Raw genomic sequence first — 24,199 nt, forward strand, 5'->3', positions numbered from 1 at the left:
TAGAAGCCCGACTTGTAAGGATTACGTTATCAGAGCTTAGTAAAGACATTTCAGATCCCACTCCTTTGGTAGGTGACCTATTCCTTTGATCAGGGATAGAAGTTAAGGATACACTGCAATCATCATCCAGTCTCAAGTCAGGGCAGGGGTGACTATTAAAATGTATGTCTTTCTCATCCATCATGCTGGGAAATTAACAGGAGCAATTTATCCCTAGAATCATGTAAGATATAAATTCGCCAGTTTACACTTGAGAAATCTGAGGATCAAACTAATTTTACTTTGGTAGACATGCCTAGTAGATAGTGGAGCTGGGGCTCTTACCTACTTGCAGGCTTCTTAAAGATATTAGTAAACGGTAACTAAAACTTAAGCCAGTTGCTGCTTTCACTTTTGTAATAATCATCTCGTAAAACTAAAAGCAATAGTTTCCATACCAGAGGCGAGCAAAGCGGAAAAAATAATCTGATTTAACAGAGCCTCTCCGTTTACCGAAAGTTCAAACAACTATAAGGCCACAGTTCACTCTAGACTGGCAGACACACGTGTATCCTACGCATGCGCCGAAACGAGTTGCACCCAATCCCTCCGGCAGGACCTCTTTAGCCGAGTCACCAACCAGCCCTCTTAGAAGCCCGCCCTCAAAGCCAAACCCTCGACCAATCGGGAGACCTCAGTTATCAGCTACGTCACACTTTGCATATACCCTCCTCTCTCCACCTCACGTCAGAGCCCCGCCCGTCTGAGACACGGATTGTCACCAAAGCGCTCCGTCCGGGCACCTGATTGGCTCTTCGTCCAGCCCCGCCTCTATCTCCTCCCGCCGCTGCTCCTCCGCACTCCCACAGCAGCGGGCGGAGCTAAGTACGCAGGCGCGGGCACTGCCTCTCTCTCTTCTGGTGGCCCGCCCTCCCTCCTCCCCCTCCCTCCCCTCCCTCCCCCCTTTCCCTTCTTCTCCCGGTCTGCGCGCGCGCGCATCTTCCTCCTGCATGCGCTGCAGCTGGTCGTAAGCTCTCGCCAGAGCCTCTGGCCCGCGCGTTCCTTTTCCCCTCCGACAGTGGAGCGGGCGACATCCAGCACCGCGGTCGCTCAGGCAGCGGCTGTAGCGGTGATCTCGGGCGCCGACCGCAGCGCGCGATCCCGCAGGCGGACCGTACCACTGCCCTCCAGCACGCGGGGGGGAACCGCCCGCTCCGCCGCGCTCGCCTTGGCGACCCCGCGAGGCTGAGGCATCGCCGCGCCCGGGAGCGTGAGCACAGATCCGGCCTCGACCCCGAGCTCGGAGCCCCGCGGGCCGCGCCCGCCGACGGCCCCACCCATCCGGGCCGAGGAGGCCGCGGCCATGGCCGAGACGGAGGAGCGGAGCCTGGACAACTTCTTCGCTAAGAGGGACAAGAAGAAGAAGAAGGAGCGGAGTAACCGGGCGGCGAGTGCCGCGGGCGCGGCGGGCGGCGCTGGCGGGAGTGGTGGATCGGCCGGCGCGGCGAGCGGCGGGGCGACCGCGGGGGCCCGGCCGGGTGACGGCGGGACGGCGGGGGCTGCGGGCCCTGGGGCCGCCACCAAGACCGTGACGAAGGTGAGGGGCTGGGGCGGCTAGGGCCGCGCGCGCCCGCCCATGCTCTCGCCCTCCTGGGGAAGCGGCCGGGGCATGGGGGGGGGGGTTGCCGAGCGGCGGGCGGACGGGCATCGAAGCCGCCACGTGACGCGGCTTCCCCTTACCGGCCGGCGGGTCGCTCGGCAGCTGGGACCCCCTCCGCCGTCCGCCACCCCACGTGGCTCGGCTATAGCCTAGACTGGGTCGTCTGCAGCCCCAGAGGACACTTGGTCTGGGTCTCCAGTGCCCGGTGTCGAGCTGTATTTCCCGAATGACGTCTGGTCTGAGTAATTGGGTGTTCGGACTGAAGCCCGCTAACTTGAGCTGACTTATTTTTTAGCAACTGCATTTATGGTATTTCTATCGATATGACTCGGTCACTAAGCTCCTAAAAAAAAGACATTTAAAAAGTCTGATGGCAGCGCTTCGGTAGACATTTCGTGTGGAGTTACTAGCGACTTCATTTGGCTTTGCTTGGTTGCTTTAAAGTACCAGCTCTTAAGAAGGAATCAGGTGGAAGTAACAGTGTTTGGCTGCTTGGCACATTTGTCCTCTAGTCCAAGAACGGTGCAGCCAAGGACTCAGCCAGAAAAATGAGTCTCACCTTAATTTAGGTTTCAGCCACTCTAACCAGCTGTTCCGCCTGAGAAAGATGAGGCACATTACTTTTTTGTCGTCTGATATTTGCCATATTTGTATGTTTCTAGGTAGCTTTCATTCAAATGGTATTTGTTTTACAGGATGAAGATGAATGGAAAGAGTTTGAGCAGAAAGAGGTTGATTACAGTGGCCTCCGAGTTCAGGCAATGCAGATAAGGTATGGTCTGGTTCCAAATATGTCTAGATATATGTTTAGGAGTTCTAGTGGTACAGTGGTCAAACACTGAGCTAGCCGTAAGGTTCTAGGTTCAAACCCACCAGCCACCTTACAGGAGAAAGATGAGGTCGTCTGCTTATGATTAAAGTCTTGGAAAACCTATGGGGTTAATTCAAATTTTTGCTTTGGTTTTAGTATGGGTTTTTTATTTTCTTATCGTCAAAGCCCTGGTGTAGTAGATTACAAACTAGGCTGCTAACTGCAAGGGCAGGAGTTTGAATTTACTCTTGTAGAGATTTACAGCCTCTGAGGCCCCATGTCAGGTTACTATGAATTGGAACTGAAGTCCTAGTGTGGCACTGTAGGATAAGCATTGGACTGCTAGCTCCAAGGTTGGTGATTCAAACCCACCAGCTGTTCCTCTGAAACCCTGTGCTGGTCTGGCACTTAGCAACAACATGTTTTAATATGTTTATTAGGGTGTTCCTGGACTGTGTGTTGCACTTCTCTCTGTGATAGTAGTGGAGTCATTTCACATGTGAAACATACTCATCACATGAGCTGCCAGTGTCAGAGTCCCTGGAGAGCTTGCCTACTTCCAGGCCAGGTTAGGCCTTTTGTTTTCATTGTCATGGTTAAAACGGATTTGTCTTTAAATTTTTTTTTTACTTTGAATATTGGTGAGATGAACATTTTTTTCTTTTAAAAAAGAATGTGAAAAAATAATAATGTGGACATACTTCAAATCATTTCTAATTTGATTAATATGCACTTTTGTAATTGAAGTACAGCTTTGTTAAGTGTGTTGAGTCAGTTCCAACTCAGCGACCCTTTATAGAGTTACTGAGGAGCGACTGCTGGGTCTCAACCACCGACTTTGCGGTTAGCACGCCAGTGTTTATTCTACAGTGCCACACCAGGACTCTAAGGACAGCTTTTTGTTGTTGTTAAGTGCTGTTGAGTCAATTCTGATTCATAGTGACTGAAGTCTAGGGTTTCTGAGGAGCCACTGGCAGATTTGAACCATATACCTTGTGGTTCAAAACGACTTGTGATCCAGTACAGCACCATATCAGGACTCCGTAAGTAACAGAAAAGTACAGATGTGGGTTCCCAGTTTCTAGTAGTCCATTTTAGGCTGATACGTACATGTATTTTGGGGTTTAGCAATGTAGGAAATAAAACAGATAAGTATATGATTCCATTTAAGATGAAAAATCTTTTTTCATATTAAAGAAATGATGTTCATTAACAATTGGTGTACAATGATGTTGCACAGTGAAGGAAATGATTTCCTTAACTAAAAGCTGTCTTTTGATGTACCTAGATAACTGTTTTACGTCTTACGTTGATTACTCGCTCAGTGTATGACATTTGTTGAATATTTACACATGGGTTAAGCATTATGTCCCGCATATTTCACATACATAGTTCAGGAGTTTAAAGTGAATTTTAATTTAGGTTGGGAAGCTTAAGAAATGTGATTTTCTCCACTATAAGAAGGATGTGTGATTAGACTGGTATTTGGTTTCCAGCTACTTGAGGACTTCCTTTCTTTTTCAAATATATTTGAAGTGGTACAATTTAGAAAATTTGCCGGTTTTCTTTTTCCTGGGTATTAATCTGTAAAGCTAACTAATGGGGTAGCAGATGTGAGGTTTTACCATCTGGAGTTGTGGAGCTGCCCGTCTTGTGGCTCCTGTGCTCTCTTGCAGGCCCTGGACTACAGCTTCTGTTAACCATGAATCACAGGAAGTTAAGGGTTTGGCCATTGAACTTATTGAACAAGAGTAGCACTTCTTAGAGAAAAGGGTGTCTCAAGTTTTACCGATGTTTGCTGAATTAACACGAATATTTAACCGGAACTTAAGTTTTCTGTCATTAAATATAGATTCCATATCCATATTTAGGATTATCTTAATCTGTATTGTAATTTAGCTCTTTCTGGCATGATGAAACATTAAATAACTTGTATTTATTTTTTTCAGTAGCATAAGTACATCTTGACTAATGTAAGCATGTAAGTTCTGGTTGGCCTATGCATGGGTTTGGATTTATGGCAGGCCCGTCCCCATGGACCTCTCATAGTGTCCTATGCTAAAGCAAACAGTAGCCCTGAACCATTGCCTGGCCTCCTTGCCCATAGGCTTGGGCGCTGAAGTGGGTTGCACAGTACCGGGGAATAGTTCTTACCATGAAGTTGACCGGCTTTTAAATTGCACATAAATATTTTATATTGCATATGGTCATTTTCCTTAATTGGTTGTCCTAGAGGTCTTCCTTTAACCTGCTAACACTGAAAAATGTCCTTGGCATCTCCTTAGGAAGCTCCTCAACCCACAAGCCGCTCCTTGGAAACCCTGTACAGGGCACTATGGGTCAGAACCAAATCGATAGCACTTAACAACAAACACTTGGACTGATCTGTGTTTCTTTTTAACTTTTTTATTGTGATTTGTGTGAAAGTTTACAGTGGAATCTATTCCTTTGCTTTCACAACTCATTTAATAAAGTGCAAGCTAACAGATTCTAGGGAAAAAAGCTCAAGGGTAAAAAGTCAGATAAGCTTTACTAATGGCTAACTCTTTGACTTTATATGATGAATAAGGGCAGTGCTGGTACAAATGGTAGAATTTCTGCCTTCTATATTGGAGACCTGGATTTGATTTCCTGCCAGGATGCCTCAAGCACGCCACCTCTTTTCTGTCAGTAGAGGCTTGTATGTTCCTGAGATTATGAACAGATTTCAGCTGAGCTTCCTTACTAAGATGGGAAAAAGACCTAGTGGTCTTCAGAAAATCAGCCATTGAAAATCTTGTGGATCACAACATTCAGTGTCCATTGTCCATGGGTTTGCTTTAAGTCAGGACTGAAATGATAGTAGCTCCCATGTTGAATATACTTGTAAATTTTTTATTAAACCTTTTTTGACAGTAAAACTCAATGTGGTTGGGAGGTATTCAAGGAAAGAGGGTTGTTGGAGTAGAGAGGAAGATGCTTACATAAATGGGTGGAGTTGATATAAGGTTCCCATTTAATCTTTCAAATTGATATTGTCAGTTTGACCACATATATGTTGTTGTGTGCAGTTGAGTCAGTTCCGGCCCATAGCGACCCTGTGTAGGGTTTCCAAGGAGCGGCTAGTAAGCTTGTACCACCGACCTTGTGGTTCAAACGACTTTGTAGTCTAGCACATTTACCCACATTGCCACACCAGGACTCCTTGACCCCATATAGATGGAGCATAATAGTGCTTAAGGTAGGTATTCTTTACTAGTTAAGCTAAACACCTGTTTGGTTTTAAGATAACTTCAGGGGATATTTTTGGTTTAAGGTTTAAAGATTATCTCAGGGCATTCATTTCAGGGGTTCAGCCACCCTCTGGCTCCATGAGAACTTGAAATTGTTCTGCATTTCTTCCCCCTTTGATCAGGATTCTTCTATGGAATCTTAGATTAAAATGTTCAGTAATGATAGTCACATACCATCCAGTTTTGGTGTCTAGGCACAGGAGGCAGTTGTACATGATAGTAATAAGCCACGCATTCTGTATCCTCCCATTTCTGCCTCTCCTCCCTCTCTCGCTCCAGGTGAATAGAAACCAGTTGTTCCTTGGAGAGCAGCTTGCAAGCTTTTAAGGTCCCAGGCACTATCCAGTGAATCAGGAGATTAGAAGCGCTAAACCTGTTTATTAGGCCAATGAGTCCATTATCTTGTAATGCCATTTTTTTAAATGTCATTTTACCATTAACCCTCCTGGTGTGGCATTCCAGGATGAGTACTGGACTACTAACCTTAAGTTCGGTGGTTTAAACCCACTAGCTGTTCCTTGGAAACCTTAAACAGGGTTGTCTTTTTATATAAATGAGGCTTTACAATATCAGTCTTTTTGTGATTGGCTAATTTGGACAGCAGCATAATGTCTTTAAGCTGCATCCATACTGTAGGCTGTGTCAAACTTCATTTAAACAGAAGGAATTGAATGCAGGGGACTGGTAACAGTGGTGAGGGCAGGGGTTGAAGAGAGGCTGGTGAGCCATGAGCAGGAATGGTAAGCTAATGCTGCCACCTCCAGGTTGGAGGGATGACGCTAGAAGGAGACACCTGACCAAAAGGCGGTGGGAGACTTGGAGAAGGCGATAAAGACACTGCCAGAGAATGCTACACCAGGAAGCAGTATGAAGCACCAAGGTTGGAGAAAGAAAAATTGGCAGTATTAACATCTCCTCAGATTTTGTGGTCTCAAAGACTTTCAGCCTCTTCCTAGGACCCTTTCCTCACAATAGCCCCTTCCTTGGACTGCTGAGCTTCCCCTTCTCTTGAGGACCCTCCCTTAAAAAAGCAAAATCAAAAACTTAGCCATCTTCTTGAACTCCTAAGTCCTTCTTTTTTTAAAGGCTTCACCTCCCAGCTATTTTAGGGGAGCTGGGTCCTGCATCTCCCCTCAGCTGGGGGTCTCAGGCCTTATTCAAGGCATGTGAGTACCTGTGGCTGGATGGGCTAGCCTGGAGAAGAAAGGGGTGTGGGATCAGCAAATAAAAATGTGGAGAGGGGTGGGGGAGAAACTCATATCTTTAATATTTTCCACAAACTTTTTGAAGCCTCCTTATATGTATATATCATAATATGCTTATCCATTCATCTGTCAATAGGGATTTGTTTTTTTCTTTTTGGCAGAGACTTTCAAGCCTTTAGGATGTATCTCTAGGAGTAGAATTTCTGAGTCGTATGGTAGTTCTATAGTTAGTCTTTTTAAGGAACTGCCACATAGTTTTCCACAATGGCTATACCATTTTTCATTCCAACCAGTAATGGATAAGAGTTCCAATTTCATCGTGGCTAACATCTATTGTTTTGTTTGTTATTAGCCATCCTAGTGGGAGTGAAATGCTATCTGGGTTATGGTTTTGATTTTCAGTTGGCTATTTTTTTCTATTCATGAGAGACCCAATGTGCTATCTCACTATAAACAGGAAAAAGGGAAAAGAAAAGTTCAGAGCTGACTCAATGTATCTTGGAATTCATCAACTGTACAACCTTAAATTTTTTATCCCAACATTTTACTGTAAAAAACTACAAGTGTCAGAAAAGTTGTAAGAATAGTACCATAAATACTGCTGTACTCTTTACCCAGACCATCTGTTGCTTTTGCCTTTATCTTTTTATCTGTGTGCCTTTGACCCTTGCGCAACTCAGGAGTGAGGGGTGCCCACCCCACATAAAAAATTATGTATACCTTGAATCTTCAAAAACATAACCTACTATGTAATGGTCTAAGGAGCTCTGGTAGCGTAGTGGTTACGAATCAGGCTATGAACCACAAGGTCAGCAGTTTAAACTACCAGCGGTTCTGCGGGAGAAAGATGAGGCGTTCTACTCCCGTAAAGATTTACAGCTTCGGAAACCCTGTGCAGGGTCGCCATGAGTCGGAACCAACTCCACGGCACTTAACAACAACGTGTAACAGTCTACTGTTGACTGGAAGTCTTTGTTAATAGTTGGTTCACATGTTTTATATGTTGTATGTAGTATATACTGCACCCACATAATGGATGCATTTTCAGCATGAGGTGAAAGTATTATACAAAAAGTACAAGGTTTTTTAACATGCTAGCATATTTTTAGAAACAACTTCACTTTTTTTTTTTTTTTAACAGTGGTCCTTATTATGCTGCATTTATTTATATTAAAATGGTGGGCAGCTGCAGCTCCAATCTACCTACTGTACATAGTCTGTAAGTCAGTTTTCTTTTGTGAGGTTGACATGACTTGTCTCTGCTGCTGGAACCTTTCCAGCATCACGGCACTTTGTGATGGTATTACTAAAACTGATGAAAAATACATAGGGAACCTTTGAGATCGCATTTTGCTACAATACATAATTTGTTGGAGAGAGAGATTGTTCATGTGGAGATGACTGGCATCACACACTATTGTGTTTTTTTGTTTGTTTTTAAGCCAAATCCATATGTAACTGTACCTGCACAGTTCAAACCCATATTCTAGGGTCCACTGTACTATCTGAAAGTTAGCTGCTATTAAGTGCCATTGCGTTGGTTCTGACCCATAGCGACCTCGTATAGGGTTTCTGAGGAGCAGCTGGTGAGCTTGAACCACTGACCTAGTGGTTCAAACAGATTTTGCAGTCTACTGCATTAACCCGCAGCACAGCACCAGGACTGTACATAGGGTATATAAAGGGAGTTCAAAATAAAAGACCATGTTTACTGGTAAGATAAAGACTGATGGAATCCCAAGACTGGCCTTTGATCACTCTCAAGGTCAGAACTGTATTCACCTCCTGTGGCTCAGTTTTCAGCTGTAATAGATACATCTGTAGGGGAAATAACAACATTAGGGAGGTGCACACACCATAAAATGGATAACTGTTTGTGATCAAAAGGTCACTATTTACCAAAGGACAAAGTTCAGAGGGATTGGGAAAGAAGGAGGACTAATTATGGGAATTCCAGTCAGTGACATGAAAAATGTATATATGAATTATTGAATGGAAAACTGATATGCTCTGTAAACCGTTATCCAATTCAAAATAAAAAGTCAAAAAAGGCAACTGTTTCTTTGACTGGCTTTGGCATTTGGAGAGTTGACGTTTTCTTGAATGAGTAAAGCTAAATCCTTAGTGTAGACAAATCCTTGAGAAGGAAACCAAGGAGATGGTAAAGGTAAACATTTGAATTTTGATTCTTGGTTGGCTATAGAACTTGTAGCCCTAAGAACATCGTCACAATGAACTTTCGGGAGGTTAGATTTCATTTCATTCTTAAGGTTACAAAATGTTGAGTGTTCATCATGTTTTTTCCATAAAGAATTAACTTATTGGAGCCCAGTGGTTGTCTAGGATTCTTCGTGAGAACCCTACACCTTTAAACTACTTAAGTAAAGTCGGTTGGTTGTACTTTAAGAGAAAAGAAAGCTTACCAAGCTAGATTCATTTAACAAAAATATTTGTGTGCACATTGTGTGCTTGGTGGTGGTATTGTGATAATTACAAGGAGACACTCAGGGTATTGTGGGGCATAGCTTGAATCAGGAAGGACATCTTAGAAGAGGTACAATAACAGTTTAAGCCTCTAGACAAGGCATAACTCATCAGGCCAATTTTATTGCCCTGTCTTACTGTTTTACGAATCGGGCTGCGAACCACAAGGTCAGCAGTTCGAAACTACCAGCTGTTCCATGGGAGAAAGATGAGGCTTTCTGCTCCCGTAAAGATTTACAGCCTCGGAAACCCTGTACAGGGTGGCTTTGAGTCGGAACCCAAGACTCCAAGGCCCATCACCACCACCACCACCGTTGTTTTACCAGGATGTGGTGTAATAGGGTAAAACCAGTGGAGGTGCTCAGCATTCCAGCAGTCACTCAGTCAAGTCTAGGTTTTGTTATACCTCTTTCCCCCTCCACAGGAGGCTTGTTTGTCCTTCAGTGTAGTGGGATGGGTTCTGACTCAGTTTCCTAGGAGCAGCTGGTAGATTTGGTCCTCTGATCTGTGCTTAACAGTCTAATGCTAATCCTACAGTGTGACACCAGTCCCTACAAAAGAGGAGCCCAGGGAGTTCTGGTGTGGTGCTGCAGGATAATGCACAGGACTGCAAGGTCAGTTTGAACCACAAGGTCGGCAGTTCACAGCCACCAGCTGCTCCTCGAAAACCTTGTTGTGGGTCAAAACTGACTTGGAGGCACTTAACAACAACAAAAGGGTGTAATGGGCTCAAGTATAGGAGGGTGCATCAAAAATCCTCACTCTGGTTGTAGAATTTATTTTAATCAACTTTTAGAAAAGACAAATGCATCATTTTTTAACATAGGCTGAACTGTGAGCCACAGCACCACTGTTTTCACTTCTTCATCAGAGGTGAATCTTTGTCTTGAAGGCTGCTTTCAGGGGACCAAAAAGGTGAAAGTCCAATGGAGCAGGATCAGTACTATAGGGAGGATGCTTTAATACCTCAAAATGAGATTTTTGCAGTGTTAAAATCTGCATATTTTGACACTATCAAAGGTGTGTGGACATGCATTGTTATGCAAGATCACAACGTTCTTGGATAGCAGTCCTCTGCATTTAATCCAAAGTTTCAGCTTCAGCTCTTCTGTGAGCATCTCACTGATGAGCACTGTTGATGGTTGAACTATTTTCCTGATAATGTTCCAGTACTGGCCCTTGAGAATCCCAGAAAACTGAGCATCAGTTTTCCAGCCGATGGTCGACTTTTGAACTTGTTCTCGGTCAGCAATTGAATATGTTTCCTTTCCATACTCTGCTGTTTACGCTCAGGCTCTTAGTGATGAGTCCATATAAGAGTATGGACAAATTGTGAGTCTCCCTCGTAGATGCTTCTGTCCTTACAAATATAAGCTCAGCCTGTGTTGGAAATGATGCATTTGTCTTTTCTAAAAATTGATCAGTTCTTTGAATCTCAAAATAGAAAATTTTTTGTTAGATAATGTATATCCTAGAATTATGTACACCAAAATCCACTGCCATCACCATCAAATCCATTTCAAATGTATAGACAAAGATTAGGAGGCAAAGTGAAAATATGGACTCTGGAATCCCACCAACTTGGCTGTGCTACTTTGTAACCTTGGGGAAAGAAGATACTTAAAATGTAAGTTTCCTCATACAGTGTACACCAGGTCTCCTTTGGTGTTGTGAGGTTTAACTCTAACAGGTACAACACTGCATGGCATGGCAGATAGATAACTAAATGTTCCTTTTCTAGCATCATCACTGTTCCCACCTCACCACTAGTACCATTATTTCAAGACATATACTTTGGATTGTGATTATGCAGTTATAGTTGTTGCTACGCGCTGTTGAGTTGTTTCTGACTCATAGCAACACTGTATAGGATTTTTCTTGAGCAGCTGGTGAGTTTGAACAGCCGACACTATGGCTCAAACCCACCTTCCAGTCTAGTGCTTATCCTATAACACCATACCAGGCCTCTGGATTTATAGTGGTGGTTATGCGCTGTCATATTTTAAAACCTCAAATTAGCTGGTAAGATACATATTATATTTTGGTCACATACTGAATAGCTTGTGTTTATCTTATGGTGTCATCATGGCTCCTTGCTAAGTGCCACCAAGTCAACTCTGACTCACAGCAACCCTGTATAGGGTTTCTAAAGAGCGGCTGGTGGGTTTGAACTGCTGATCTTGAACTTCAAACCGACCTTGTGGTCCAGTGCATTATCCTACAGCACCACAGCAGGACTCCTCCACTATTCCTTAGAATCTAATATGTTGTTGCTTGTTAAGTGTCGTGAGTTGGTTCCCACCCATAGTGACCCTGCATAGGGTTAGTAAGGTACAGCATCATGAGCTTGAACCACCGACCTTACAGTTCAAACCAACTTTGCAGTCCATCACATTAATCCACAGTGCCACATCTGGAGTCTACAACCTAATATAAGTATATATGTATATCTCCGTACAGTTGGGAATTATCTTTCAAAATGTAAATGACTAACAGAGCTGTCTTGGTTTAGGTTTCTAAGAGAGGGCACCGTGAAAGCCCTTTTACTTTGGTATATCTTCCCTGTCTGGAATGGATTACTAGGAACTTGCTAACTACTTGTCAGTTGTTCAGGCCCATTTAGTTGGTTCTGACTCAGCCACCTTGTGTAAGGTTTCCAAGGAGCAGCTGATAGGTTTCAACTGCTGATGTTGGAGTTAACAATCCAGTGCTTATCCTGCAACGCCACACCAGTCATGGTTAACTGTCATCGAGACAGAATTGACCCAGTATAGGGTTTTCAAGGAGTGAATGGTGATTTTGAGCCACCAACCTGTGGTTTAAACCAACCTTGCAGTCCTGCGCTTATCCTACAGTGCCAGTCCAGTGCTTATCCTGAAATACGTCAGTTGTTAGCTAGGTAAGTAACACCATGAAACAAGTAGATTGCAGTGTAAATTGCATTGATATAGCATCAAAAGTAAACGATTTATTTTGAAGAACTCCTTTGCAACAACTGTGATGTCTGGATGGTAGTGGTGTGGTGGTTGTGTGCTGTGGAGTCAGTTTTGACTCATAGCTACCCTGCATAGGATTTCCAAGACTGTGAATCTTAACAGGAGCAGGAAACCTCATCTTTCTCCTGTGGAACAGCTGGTAGTTTCAAACTGCTGACCTTGAGACTTGCAGCTCATCTTGTAATCACTACGCTATCAGAGCTCCTTGATGTCAACTCCTGGATAAGTAACCTTCCCCCCTCAACAAACAAAGCATTGCTTTTGAGTTGAATTCTAACTTAACGACCCTATAGGGCAGAGTACACTGTCCCGAAAGGTTTCCAAGGCTGTAACCTTTATGGAAAGGAGCTCCAGTAGCGTAGTGGTTACAAATCGGGCTGCTAACCTCAAGGTCAGCAGTTTGAAACTACCAGCTGTTCCGCGGGAGAAAGAAGAGGCTTTGTGCTCCCGTAAAGGTTTACAGCTTTGGAAACCCTGCGCAGGGTTGCTATGGGTCAGAACTGACTCGACGACACATAACAACAATTTTTATGGAAGCAGGCTGCTACATCTGTCTTCTGCAGAATGGTTGGTGGGTTAAAATTGCTGACTTTTCCATTAACAGCCAAGTGGGTAGCCACTGCGCCACCAGGGCACCACTTGAATAATGAGCACTGAACTGCACACCAAAAGGTCGGCGATTCAAACTCACCAGCTGCTCATTGGAAATCCTTTACCGGGTCACTGAATCATAGCCGACTGGACGACACTTAATGACAACAAAAGTTAGGTAAGAACTAAAGGAGTGCTTGCTGGTGGCACTGTAGAGTAAGTGGTGTGGTGAACAGTTAACCACAAGTATCGGCAGGCAGTTCTAGCCCACCAGTTAGTTCCTCCAGGGAAAAAAGAGACTTTTTGCTCCTTTAAAGAAACCTTATATATGGTCTCACTGTTAGTTGGACAAAATAAACAGTATTATCATTTATCCTACTCATAAGCGTCTCAGAAAAAGAGAGCTACACTGTTTGGATTTAAAAAAAACAACAACATGTTTTTATAATGAGAACTTTTTTCCCAATTATGAAGATAGTAAATGTGCTCCTTGTATGAAAATTCGAACATTAAAAAAAAAAACTGTAGTAGTGAACTATTATGTATTTACTATATATCAATCAGGTACTGTCTTAGGTGTTTTGTGTCTGTTGACTCAATGAGGCTGCTATCCTCCTTTTACATGTGAGGAAATGGAGAAGTTAAAAGGTTAACATGCCATACTCAAGGTCTCCTTGCTCATAAATGGCAGCCTGGATTTTAACCAGTGTGGCTTCTTTATACTATGCTTGAACTCCTGGTGTGGTGCTACACAGGCTATGAGAACCAATTAGCACTTAACAAGAAGAATTCTATTAATGTGTCAGTGAAAAGGAAAACTGAGGGTGACTTGACCATATGCTTTATCCATTTGTATCCAAAGGCACCATCCTCCCATACAAAATATTGCAAATTTAGTTACATAAAAAGGATAACTTACCATGACCAGGATCCCTGGTGTGGCACTGTAGGATAAGCACTGGACTGCTAACTGAAATTTCAGCCGTTCAAACCTACCAGCCACTCCTCAGAAACCCTAGAGACAGATCACTGTAAGTTAGAACTAATTCGATGGCACTTAACAACATCATCATGACTAAGTGCCATAATTTTATCTTAAGAATACAAAGTTGGGTTAATATTTAAAAATCAATATAAATTTCACATCTTAAATAAAAATTTACTAACATGATTAAAGATAAGTTTGTTCCCTTTCTCCTTTGAATTTGCCACTCTAGGTTCCTAAATTCTGCAGTGACATTGGTAAGTGCTTTCTAAAGGAGACAGTTTAGCTATTCAAGAAATTTGCCCTTAATAGCCAGGATTTGTGGTAATAGAAGTATAAGGAAAGCTCCCTTAAATGCCACCTTGTTAATCCTCTCTTCTGAAGCCGAGAGAGGCTACAATGTTCCCAAGGTCCTACAATTAGACCATCTATGACTCGATGGTACTTAACAACAAACAGCATATTAGGTTCTAAGGAGCCATGGAGAAGTCCTGCTGTGGTGCTGCAGGATAATGGACTGGAATTCAAGGTCGGTTTGAAGCTCAAGATCAGAAGTTCAAACCCACCAGCTGCTCCTTAGAAACAACTACCACCACAGTGTGCTAAAGAGTAAGCACTGAGCACTTAACCATAAGATTAGCAATCAAACCCACCACCTGTGACCCTAGATAGGGTCACTATCAGTTGGAACTGACTAAAACAGCACTTAACAACAAAAGATAATTTTTTCATTTATTTTTTTTTTTAAGTGGGTGAAAAATTCATGTGTAGATGGGGCAGAAATATATTCCCTTTGCCCAGTTGGAGACTGGCAGTAATGAAACTGCGTTACTGATGATCGTCTGAACTCTGCTACAGCGTGAACTCTCATTTTGAGATTATCTCCTCAAGTTCTAATATAGCACGTACTAAGGAATTAGCAAATAAAATTAATTACACTGCTTTCAAAACCTTCATTTGACCATTAAAATATTCTTAACATAAATGCCTCTATTTGTCCTCTTTGGTCCTAGAAAAATCTAGTTCATTTTGCTGTTACTTCTAATTGCCCTCTTTGCACTTCAGGTTAAATCAACTTCTTCCCTTCCTCAATCACTTGAACCAATTGCTGAGGTCCTGTTCTTACTTTGGGCTGGTGTAAATAATAAGGCAGATACCATAAATAAGCATGCCATTGTGTTACATATTTTAAATATTCTTGAGTGTGTATGGAGGTTCACCACTGAAGGGGTTTGCAAAAGGGTAGTTGAGATGATAAGACAGGAGTGTTGTGTTTAAGCAGTGAAACTTTTTGTCATGATGTCAAATTGAAGTCTCAGTATAGAGGGGCCTTCAAAAAGTTGGTGGGAATATGGAATTAATAGATAATGGAATGTTTCTACTAACTTTTTGAAGCAAGTTCCCTTATGTAAGAGGTAAAATCCCCTTTCTTCAGATGTTTGGACTTTAAAGAGGTTAAGTGACTTATCCAGGTTCACACAGATAAGCATTGACAGAACTAGTATTTGGACTTTTCCCAATGGTTTTTAAATTGAATTCATTTGTTTGCTTTTCCAACAGTGAAAAGGAAGAAGATGATAGTGAAAAGAGAGAAGATCCAGGTGATAACTGGGAAGAAGGTGGTGGCGGTAGCAGCGGTGGTATAGAGAAATCTTCAGGTCCCTGGAATAAAACCGCTCCAGTACAAGCACCTCCTGCTCCAGTAATTGGTAAGCTTGTTGTTTCCATTCCAAAAGATGTCTAACTTTTGTGTAGTTTTACACATCGTCAGCTTTCCACTACATGCATGCTTATGATGGGGCTCCTTTTTCTTCCCGAAGAGAAGTAGATTTGTATAGGTCTCTCTGTAAAGGCGTTTGAATTCTAAATGAAGAAGAATTTGTAAGTTAAAGCTAAAATTTATAAACTCCTGGTGTGGCACTGCAGGATAATGCGCTGGGCCTCAAGGTCAGTTTGAACCATGGGGTCAGTGGTTCAAACTCACCAGCCGTTCTTCGGAAACCCTATCAAGAGTCGCTGTGAGTTGAAACCCACTTGACAGAACTTAAAAACAATAGCCAAAAAAAAAAGGTTTGTGTTTACTAGAATCCAAGATAATGTTAAGATTTTTAGTAATAATTACCAAAGGTCTGATTTAACTCACATTTTTCATAGGAGAGGATATTGACGTTCTTAGAACTTTTACCTTGGTAAAATATTTTTGACAGCCAACTGAGGAATACTGGGCTCCTTTGTATTTCCCTCACCTCCGATTGTTTCCTCCCTTCCCGTTTTATTCTTAATGTCTTAAAGCATACATTCTCAACAGGGCTAAAAGGAGGTGAAAATTCGTTAGGGGGAGGGGTAGCTGTGCTTATTTCAGTGGTTCTTATCTCTACAAAGTTTCAAAGTGTAGAAACAGATACACAACATATCTGTGGTACTGGAGTTGGTGGTGATTAGGGAGAAAATTATGTCTTTTAAAAAGAGCCTAAAGTTCCATAGGAAGACTATAACGAAAAAACTTAGAGCTACACTAATGTATTTATTACTTATTATTCAGAGATCATTGTTAACATAAATATGTTAACATTTTTGCATCCTTTCTAGTCTGTGTGTATATTTTCCCCCAAAATATTATTTATGACAGTCGGGATGACAGGTTTTTTGGGGTGAGTCCTTAGGAGTAAGGAGTTAGGTTTAAGACTATGGCTAGGCCTAGGGCTTCATTTAATATTAGAATTATGTTTAGGGGTAGAGTTAGTGAGTGGTTGGGCCAGGGCTAGGTTTAAGGCCTTGTCCGCTTTAGGGTTTCAGGTAGGTTTATTTTGTTCTTGAAATCTACTTGATTATCTCTCCATTTGTAAATTCTGTAACTATATTTTCTCTTTCTGCTTTATGGTTTTGTTGTGGTTGCGAACTGGTAATTCTGGTTCCCTGTTTTCAGTCTTATAGGTGTGTTTTACTCTGAATGCTTCTCTATCTGAGTTAAGTCTATATGATACTGTCATGTATGTTAGTCTCAGGTTGTTGTCTGCTATTTCTAGTTCTCTCTTCAGAAAATACTCTTAATTTTTTTTGTGAGGTTGATCTGGTTTTTACAAATGCTTTTAATTTCTGTTTATTTGGAACTGTCCTAATTATGCTGTAGTATTTGATGGACATTTCTGCTAGACCCTTGGTGTGGTGCTGTGGGTTAATGTGCTGGACTGCGAGGTTGGTGGTTCAAACTTACTAGCTGCTCCTTGGAAGCCTTATACAGGGTTGCTATGAGTCGCAGTCGACTCAGTGGCACTTAACAACAACAACATGATACTTGCTGGACAATTTTTTCTTTCAGAATTTTACATGTCATCTCATTGTCTTCTTGCCTGCATGGCATCTGCTGAGAAATCAGAAGCTAGTTTTATCAGTCCTTCTTTGTAGTTTAACTTTCAATTTTCTTGAGCTACTCTCAGGAATCTTTCCTTATCATTTTTTTTTTTTTAAGTTTGATTAATTTATATGTATGTATTGGAGATTTTCTTTTGGGGTCTGTTGATGTTGTTTAGAGTTCATTCAACTTCTTGAATGGCTTTCTTCTCATCTTTCATGATCTTAGGGAAGTTTTCTTCCAATAACTCTTTTTTTTTTTTTAATTAAATGTTTTTATTTTGGATTGAGTGAAAGTTTACAGGGCACATCATCAGCTTCACATTCAACCATTCATATAGCTTGTTTCATTACATTGATTATTATCCCCTCCATATATCATCAGTTAACAGTGTTTCTCTCTATCCTCTTTAGCTTTTTATTTTTTTTTGGATGGGGGGACACTTGCCTTTTTGGAATTTACAGTCTCGGCTTTTAGGGAAGGTTTTTACATTTGTCTGTGGATATCCAGGGCTCATGTATGAGATTACTAACAAGCATTACTGAATAATCAGATGAGGGACAGTTTGCTATGTCTACTAGGTAGCTAAAGTCTGATCCTCAGAGCCTATGGTTTGGACGGTCAACAATGCTTTCTTCCAATAACTCTTGGACAAATTTCTGTATGTGTTTTTTTTCTCTCACTCTCTCTTCTGGAGTTGTAATAAAATGTAAGTTAATTCCTCATGAGTATGCCACATGTAAATTTTAGGCTTTCTTTGGATTAAAAGGTGTTTTTTTTTCTGATTGTTCCATTGCTAGATGCCATTGAGTTGGTTCCAACTCATGGCAACCCTGTGCACAACATAATGAAACACTGTCCAGTCCTGTACCATTTTCACAGTTGTTAGTTTGAGCACAATTGCTATTAATTTGTGGCTGCCTCCTCTGTATCATTCCATTAAGGGTCATCCTCTTTTTTGTTAACTCTCCACTTTACCAAGTATTATGTCCTTCTTCAGGGACTTGTTCCCTCCTCCTGACAACATGTTCCAAAGAATGAGAGGCTAAATCTGTCAGCCTGGTTTCGAAGGAGCATTCTGGCTATACTTCTAAGACAGATTTATTTGTTCTTCTGGCAGTCCATACATAGTATTTTCAGTATTCTTCTCTGACATCATAAATCAAATGCTTCGATTCTTCTATGATTCCTTATTCAGTTTCCAATTTATATCTTTGTTTCCAGTAAGCACTGTTGTGTCATCTGCATATCACATGTTGCTAATGAGTTTTCCTTAAATTCTGATGACACATTCTTCACATAATTTTGCTTCTGAGATTATTTGCTCAGCATACAGATTTATTAAATAAGTATGGTAAAGGAATACAACCTCAGCACGTATGTTTCCTGATTTTAAACCACACGATATCCCCTTGTTCTGTTTGAATGACTGCTTCTTGGTCTATATATATAGGTTCCTCGTGAGCACAATTAAGTATTCCAGAATACTCATTTCCACCAATGTTGTTCATAGCTTATTATGATCCACACAATCGAAAGCCTTTGTGTAGTCAATAAAGCCACAGGTAAACATCTTTCTGGTATTCTTTGCTTTCAGCCAAGATCCATCTGGTGTTAGCAATGATACCTGCAGTTCCTTGTCAGTGTAGTGTTGTTGCAGCTGTTTTTTTCTTTAGCAAAATTTTACTTGCGTGTGGTATTAATGATCTTTTCTGACGATTTCCACATTCCATTAAATCGCCTCTCTTTGGAATGGGTACAAATATGGATCTCTTCCAGTCAGTTGGCCCAGGTACCTGTCTTCCAAATTTCTTGCCATAGATGAGTGAGTGCCTCCAGTGCAACATCAGTTTGTTGAAAGTTTTCAGTTGTATTCCATTAATTTCCGGTGCATTGTTCTTTGCCAATGCCTTAGTGTGCCTTGGACTTTCTTTAGTACCATTGACGTTTTATCATATGCTATCTCTTGAAATAGTTGTACATCGAGCATTTCTTTTTGTTTCATTGACTATATTCCTTCCATCTTCTTTTGATGCCATCTGCATCAATGAATATTTTGCCTATTGTTGTTGTTGTTAAGTGCCATTGAGTTAGTTCTGACTCATAGCGACCCCGTATAGGGTTTGATAGGAGCAGCAAGTAAGCTTGAATCCTTGAGATATGCTGATCTTGTGCTTCCTTTTTGATTTTCTAACTGCAGATGCCACTTATAATATTTGACTTTGTTGTCTTGAGATGCCCATTGAAATTTTATATTCATCTCTTTGACCTTCTCATTTCTTTCATTTGCTTTAGCTTCTCTACACTGGAGAGCAAGTTTCAGAGTCTCTTTTGATATCCGATTTGGTCCTTTTCTTCCTTGTCAGCTTAATGACCGTTTGCATTCTTCCTATATGATGTTCTTGATGTCATCCACAAATCTTTTGGTTTTCGGTCTTTAATGTGTAATGCATCAAATCTGTTCTTTAGATGATCTCTAAATTCAGGTGGGATATGTTCATGGTCATATTTTGGCTCTCATGGACTTGTTTTAGTTGTCTTCAGTTTCATCCTGAACTTGGATATAAGCAACTGATGGTCTTTTCCACAGTCTGCCCTGGCCTTGTTTTGGCTGATGGTATGGAGCTTTCCCATGGTCTATTCCCAGAGTTGTGTAGTCAGTTTGATTGCTGGGTATTCCATGGCACGGTTCACATGTATTGTCTTTTATGTTGTTTTAAAAAGGTTTTTGGAATGAAGAAGTCATTGGTCTTGCAAAATTCTATCAAAATTCTTCATTGTTTCTATCACCGTGGCATATTTGCCCAACAACTGAGCCTTCCTCTTTGTTTACAACCTTTGCAATCCACTTGCCAGGAATTACAAATACTTCTTGATTACATGTTTGATCAATTTCAGACTGAATAAGTTGGTTGTTCATTTTTATCATCTCTGGCTTTAGGGGTTGGTGTATAAATTTGGGTAATAGTTGTATTAATTGGCATTGTAAGCGTATGGATATCATCCTATCACAGATTGTATCACAGACTGCATTGCACTTTTAGATAGATCTTAAAATGTTCTTTTTGATGCTGAATGTGATGCTATTGCTCTTCAATTTGTCATTTCCAGCAGAGTTAACCTTCTGGTTGTTAGATTTTAAATGAGCAATACCAGTCCATTTCAGCTCATATGCCTAGGATATCAATGTTGATGTGTTCCATTTCATTTTTGGCAATTTCCAGTTTTCCTAGATTCTTACTTTGTACTTTCCATGTTCTGATAATTGATGGATGTTTACAACTATTTCTTCTGATTTTGAATTGTGCCCTATCAGCAAATGATGGTCCAGAAAATTTTACTCCATTCACATCATCAGGGTTATCTCTACTTTTAGAAGGCAGCTCTTCTTCCCCAGTTGTATTCTGACTGCCTTCCAAGCTGAGGGGCTCATCTTCTATTACTATATCTGACAGTATTCTATTGCTCTTCATCATATTTCAATATTGAATATTCTAGTGCTGTCTGATGGTGTTCCACAACTATTCATTAGATTTTCAGTGAATAAATAGTCGGATGTGGTCCATCTCTCTTTTTTCCTAGTCTGCCTTAGTCTGGAAGCTCAGTTGAAACCTGTCCACCATGGGTGACCTACTGGTATTTAAAATACCAGTGGTATACCTTCCAGAATCACAGCAACACGCAAGCCACCACAGTACAGCAAGCTGACAGATGAGAGTTGGTTTAAATAAATACAGACATTTTAGTAAGTAAGAGCATATAGCAGCATAGTTAATCCACCAGGTAAATAGTGCTTATCCACATTTATGATAGGTAAACTGTGGGCAAAAGTTATTTTGTGAAGGCAGGCCCAAGGAGACCTGTCTCTAGGTCCATCAGATTATTTTTCCACTCTGTGTTCACTACTCAGTTGCTTGGCTTATAGAACTCGCATGCTGTTGTGAAGTGTTGTCAAGTCAGTTCCGACCCATAGCGACCCTGTATAGGATTTCCTAGGAGCAGCTGGTGAGCTTAAACTGCCAACTGCAGTTTGTGGGAAAATGGAATTTAAAGAGAATGAACATTTTCTACAAACTTTTAAAAATAGGCTCATATATAATTTAAATGGTATATGGAAGAGGAATTAGGACACTGCTCTAGAATGATAGGATATTCTCATTTAGAGGTATTTCCTCATAACCTTTCCATTTATTTTCTGACCCAGGGACCGTTCTTATGTTGAGTATTGTTCTTGTTTCTTTTTCTGTAATTGCTGAATGATTGAAAATGTAGGAATAGCATATTAAAATGTCCAGCATTTGAATAGGTTCTCTAAAGTGTTGTGAATTATTAGTTACAGAAACCCCAGAACCGGCAATGACTAGTGGTGTGTATAGGCCTCCTGGGGCCAGGTTAACCACAACAAGGAAAACACCACAAGGACCACCAGAAACCTACAGCCACACACACTTCCCTTCCCTGCAGTCCACTGCCAAGCATGTAGAAAGCCGGAAGTAAGTATTATTATAATTTTTGCATTTTGTTTTGGAGCTCTGTCTTCCCTTTGGCCAGGGAGTAAGATATAGGGGCTGTGAAAACTTGCCTAAGGGAATAATTTCTTAGTGGTAAAGCAGCAGGGAGCAGCTGACAGGCAACTAAGAATTACCATGTGCTTTAATATATGCCCAAGAGGGAAGAAAGGGACAAAGGCCCTGGAAAAGCTGAGCTGTAAAATAGTTTCTTTTGTCACCCCTGGTTTATGTTTTGTTTGTACCTGTGAAAATCTGTTCATTTAAGATTGAAAGTGCTCTTTTGCTGGTTTCTGTTTCTTACAGTATGGAAATTCTAGAACTATAAGAGCAGTGTTTTATTGCAGTCCCAGTCAATGGGAATAGATAAGATGTTGGCATTTATCATTCTAACATTAAAATCTTATTTCAGCAGGTACTTAAAATGAATGCTACCTGGAATTAAATGACCACATATGGCACACCCACATCTTAGGGACATGAATTTTAAAAATAAATAAAATAGGAAGAAATGTAAATGACATCAGATTGGTAATACTGTTTCATTTGGGTAGGTTTAAAAGTAAATCCCACTCTTCGAGAGCACAGCTGGCTTGAATTTAAGTCTCCACCTGGACTTGCTCCTTGGCTCCACCTGCAGGGGTCTGAGAGGCTTCAGGGAGAGAGCAGTGACCAACCCATCACACTCACCTGTCTTTTCCTGGTCTGCTCTACCCACTTCTACTAAATACAAGTGAGGAGAAATCATTGGATAATGACTAGAACTTTAATCGACTGAGAATAGTGTTACCCTTTATGAATAAGAAAGAGATTCTTGCTTACCAAAAGGGAACATCAGTCTTAGGGAATCACTGTTGTTTATTAGTCAGCTTTTTAACTTTCTAGTTGGTTCTAAAATAGGTTTGCAGTTAAAATGTCTCAATAATTTGCTATCATGGAGACTAGGACCTAAAAGTGTCACACAGTATTCTTACATTAGATTGAAGCTTTGTAAGGATTATGTATATATATATATATATACACACACACCCACACACACCACTTCTCCCTTTCTTTCCCTCCCCCAAGATTCTTCTATGGGGTGGGGGTTTTTTTGTTTTGTTTTTTTATGTATTTTCACTTTAAGGAAGAATATTTTCTAAACCACTTAGTGAAGAAGAAATATTTACTGATTACATTTCTTTTCCCATAGGGATAAAGAAATGGAGAAGAGCTTTGAAGTAGTAAGACACAAAAATAGAGGTAGGGATGAGGTTTCAAAAAACCAGGCCCTTAAACTTCAGCTAGACAACCAGTATGCTGTGCTTGAAAATCAGAACAGCAGCCACACACAGTACAATTAAGGAATGGTCCTTGCTAACCCCACTAAGGTAACTGAACTGAAGCTAACCACCATGAACAGCCACTCATCCTCTGATCTCTGTTGGATCGACAGCAACTGATAATGCAGACCACTTGATGTAAATGAGCGGCTCTATTGCACTTATGGAAGTTTAAAGTGTCACAACTGCTCTTTATGTATGTTGGAATTAGGGAAATTTTTCATTGTTGTATAAATGTTGTGAACTAGCTTCAGCACTGTTCTTTCATAATTACTCTGCAAATACAAAACAAAAAATCTACAGTCAGTGGTCATTTCAAAATCTTTTTATGTTCAGATACTGAGCCTTCGTAAGGGTTGACTACCTCAGATTTGCTGCACTCATTGTGGACTTCATGTGGATCACAACTTCTGGATAAGAAGGTTATAGCTATTAAGTGTTGATGTGAAACTTGAAACCAGCTCTACTGGATTCCAATCAGAAATCCTGCAGAAAGTCAGCCATCTGGGTTCTGATCTGCTGTAAAAGACGAAGATTTAAGTGACCTTAATTAACCTGTCCTGTGCCCCACCCTTAAGGAGTACTTTCTGTAGTAGGCTGTGGCTGTATTAGACTTCCTGGAGCATGCCACTCTCAAAAGAACGGATGTGTTCAGGTAGTCTGTGTAGGGCTGTGATTTATAATTTAAACTTAAAAGTTGTATTCTGAGGTAATGACAAATTTAATACAACCAGATTTCACCAAGTGGGGAAGGGGATAGGGAGGGGATTAATCTTGTTTCTTTTAGTAATTTCTCATTTGGGTAGTGCTTTTTCTATGTTCTACAAATTAGGCCTGTTTTTTTGTGGGGGTTTTTTTTTTTTTTTTTGCTTTGACTTGGAATATGTTTTTTGACAGAGTATACTGTTTGGTTAAGCAACCTGAAATATGCGTTAGGATTGTGAAACGCTTGGTGAATTTGCCAACCCCTAGAATGGAACCAAAAAGCCTTTGATATAAAGGACAGTGGATGCTGGGGGCTCTACATCAGGTGC

At 41.1% G+C, this 24,199-nt stretch overlaps 1 protein-coding gene across 1 annotated transcript; it reads left to right on the top strand.

Annotated features, from left to right (window-relative positions):
- The first annotated feature begins 1,342 nt into the window (after positions 1-1,342).
- CDV3 (CDV3 homolog (mouse)) lies at positions 1,343-23,186 on the top strand. Its single transcript, XM_006840031.1, has 5 exons — positions 1,343-1,576; positions 2,335-2,411; positions 15,544-15,692; positions 21,669-21,828; positions 23,036-23,186. Exons 1-5 carry the CDS (start codon positions 1,343-1,345, stop codon positions 23,184-23,186), a joined length of 771 nt encoding a protein of 256 aa, XP_006840094.1.
- Positions 23,187-24,199: the final 1,013 nt, after the last annotated feature.

The sequence above is a fragment of the Chrysochloris asiatica genome, unplaced genomic scaffold (genome assembly GCF_000296735.1).
Source record: "Chrysochloris asiatica unplaced genomic scaffold, ChrAsi1.0 scaffold00028, whole genome shotgun sequence".
NCBI lineage: Eukaryota > Metazoa > Chordata > Mammalia > Afrosoricida > Chrysochloridae > Chrysochloris > Chrysochloris asiatica.

Excerpts from the sequence above, each read along its gene's own strand:
- CDV3 (XM_006840031.1), top strand. The coding sequence starts at position 1,343 with ATGGCCGAGACGGAGGAGCGGAGCCTGGACAACTTCTTCGCTAAGAGG. Across the intron at positions 2,412-15,543 it reads GTTCAGGCAATGCAGATAAG|TGAAAAGGAAGAAGATGATA; the intron begins GTATGGTCTGGT and ends CTTTTCCAACAG. Across the intron at positions 15,693-21,668 it reads ACCTCCTGCTCCAGTAATTG|TTACAGAAACCCCAGAACCG; the intron begins GTAAGCTTGTTG and ends GTGAATTATTAG.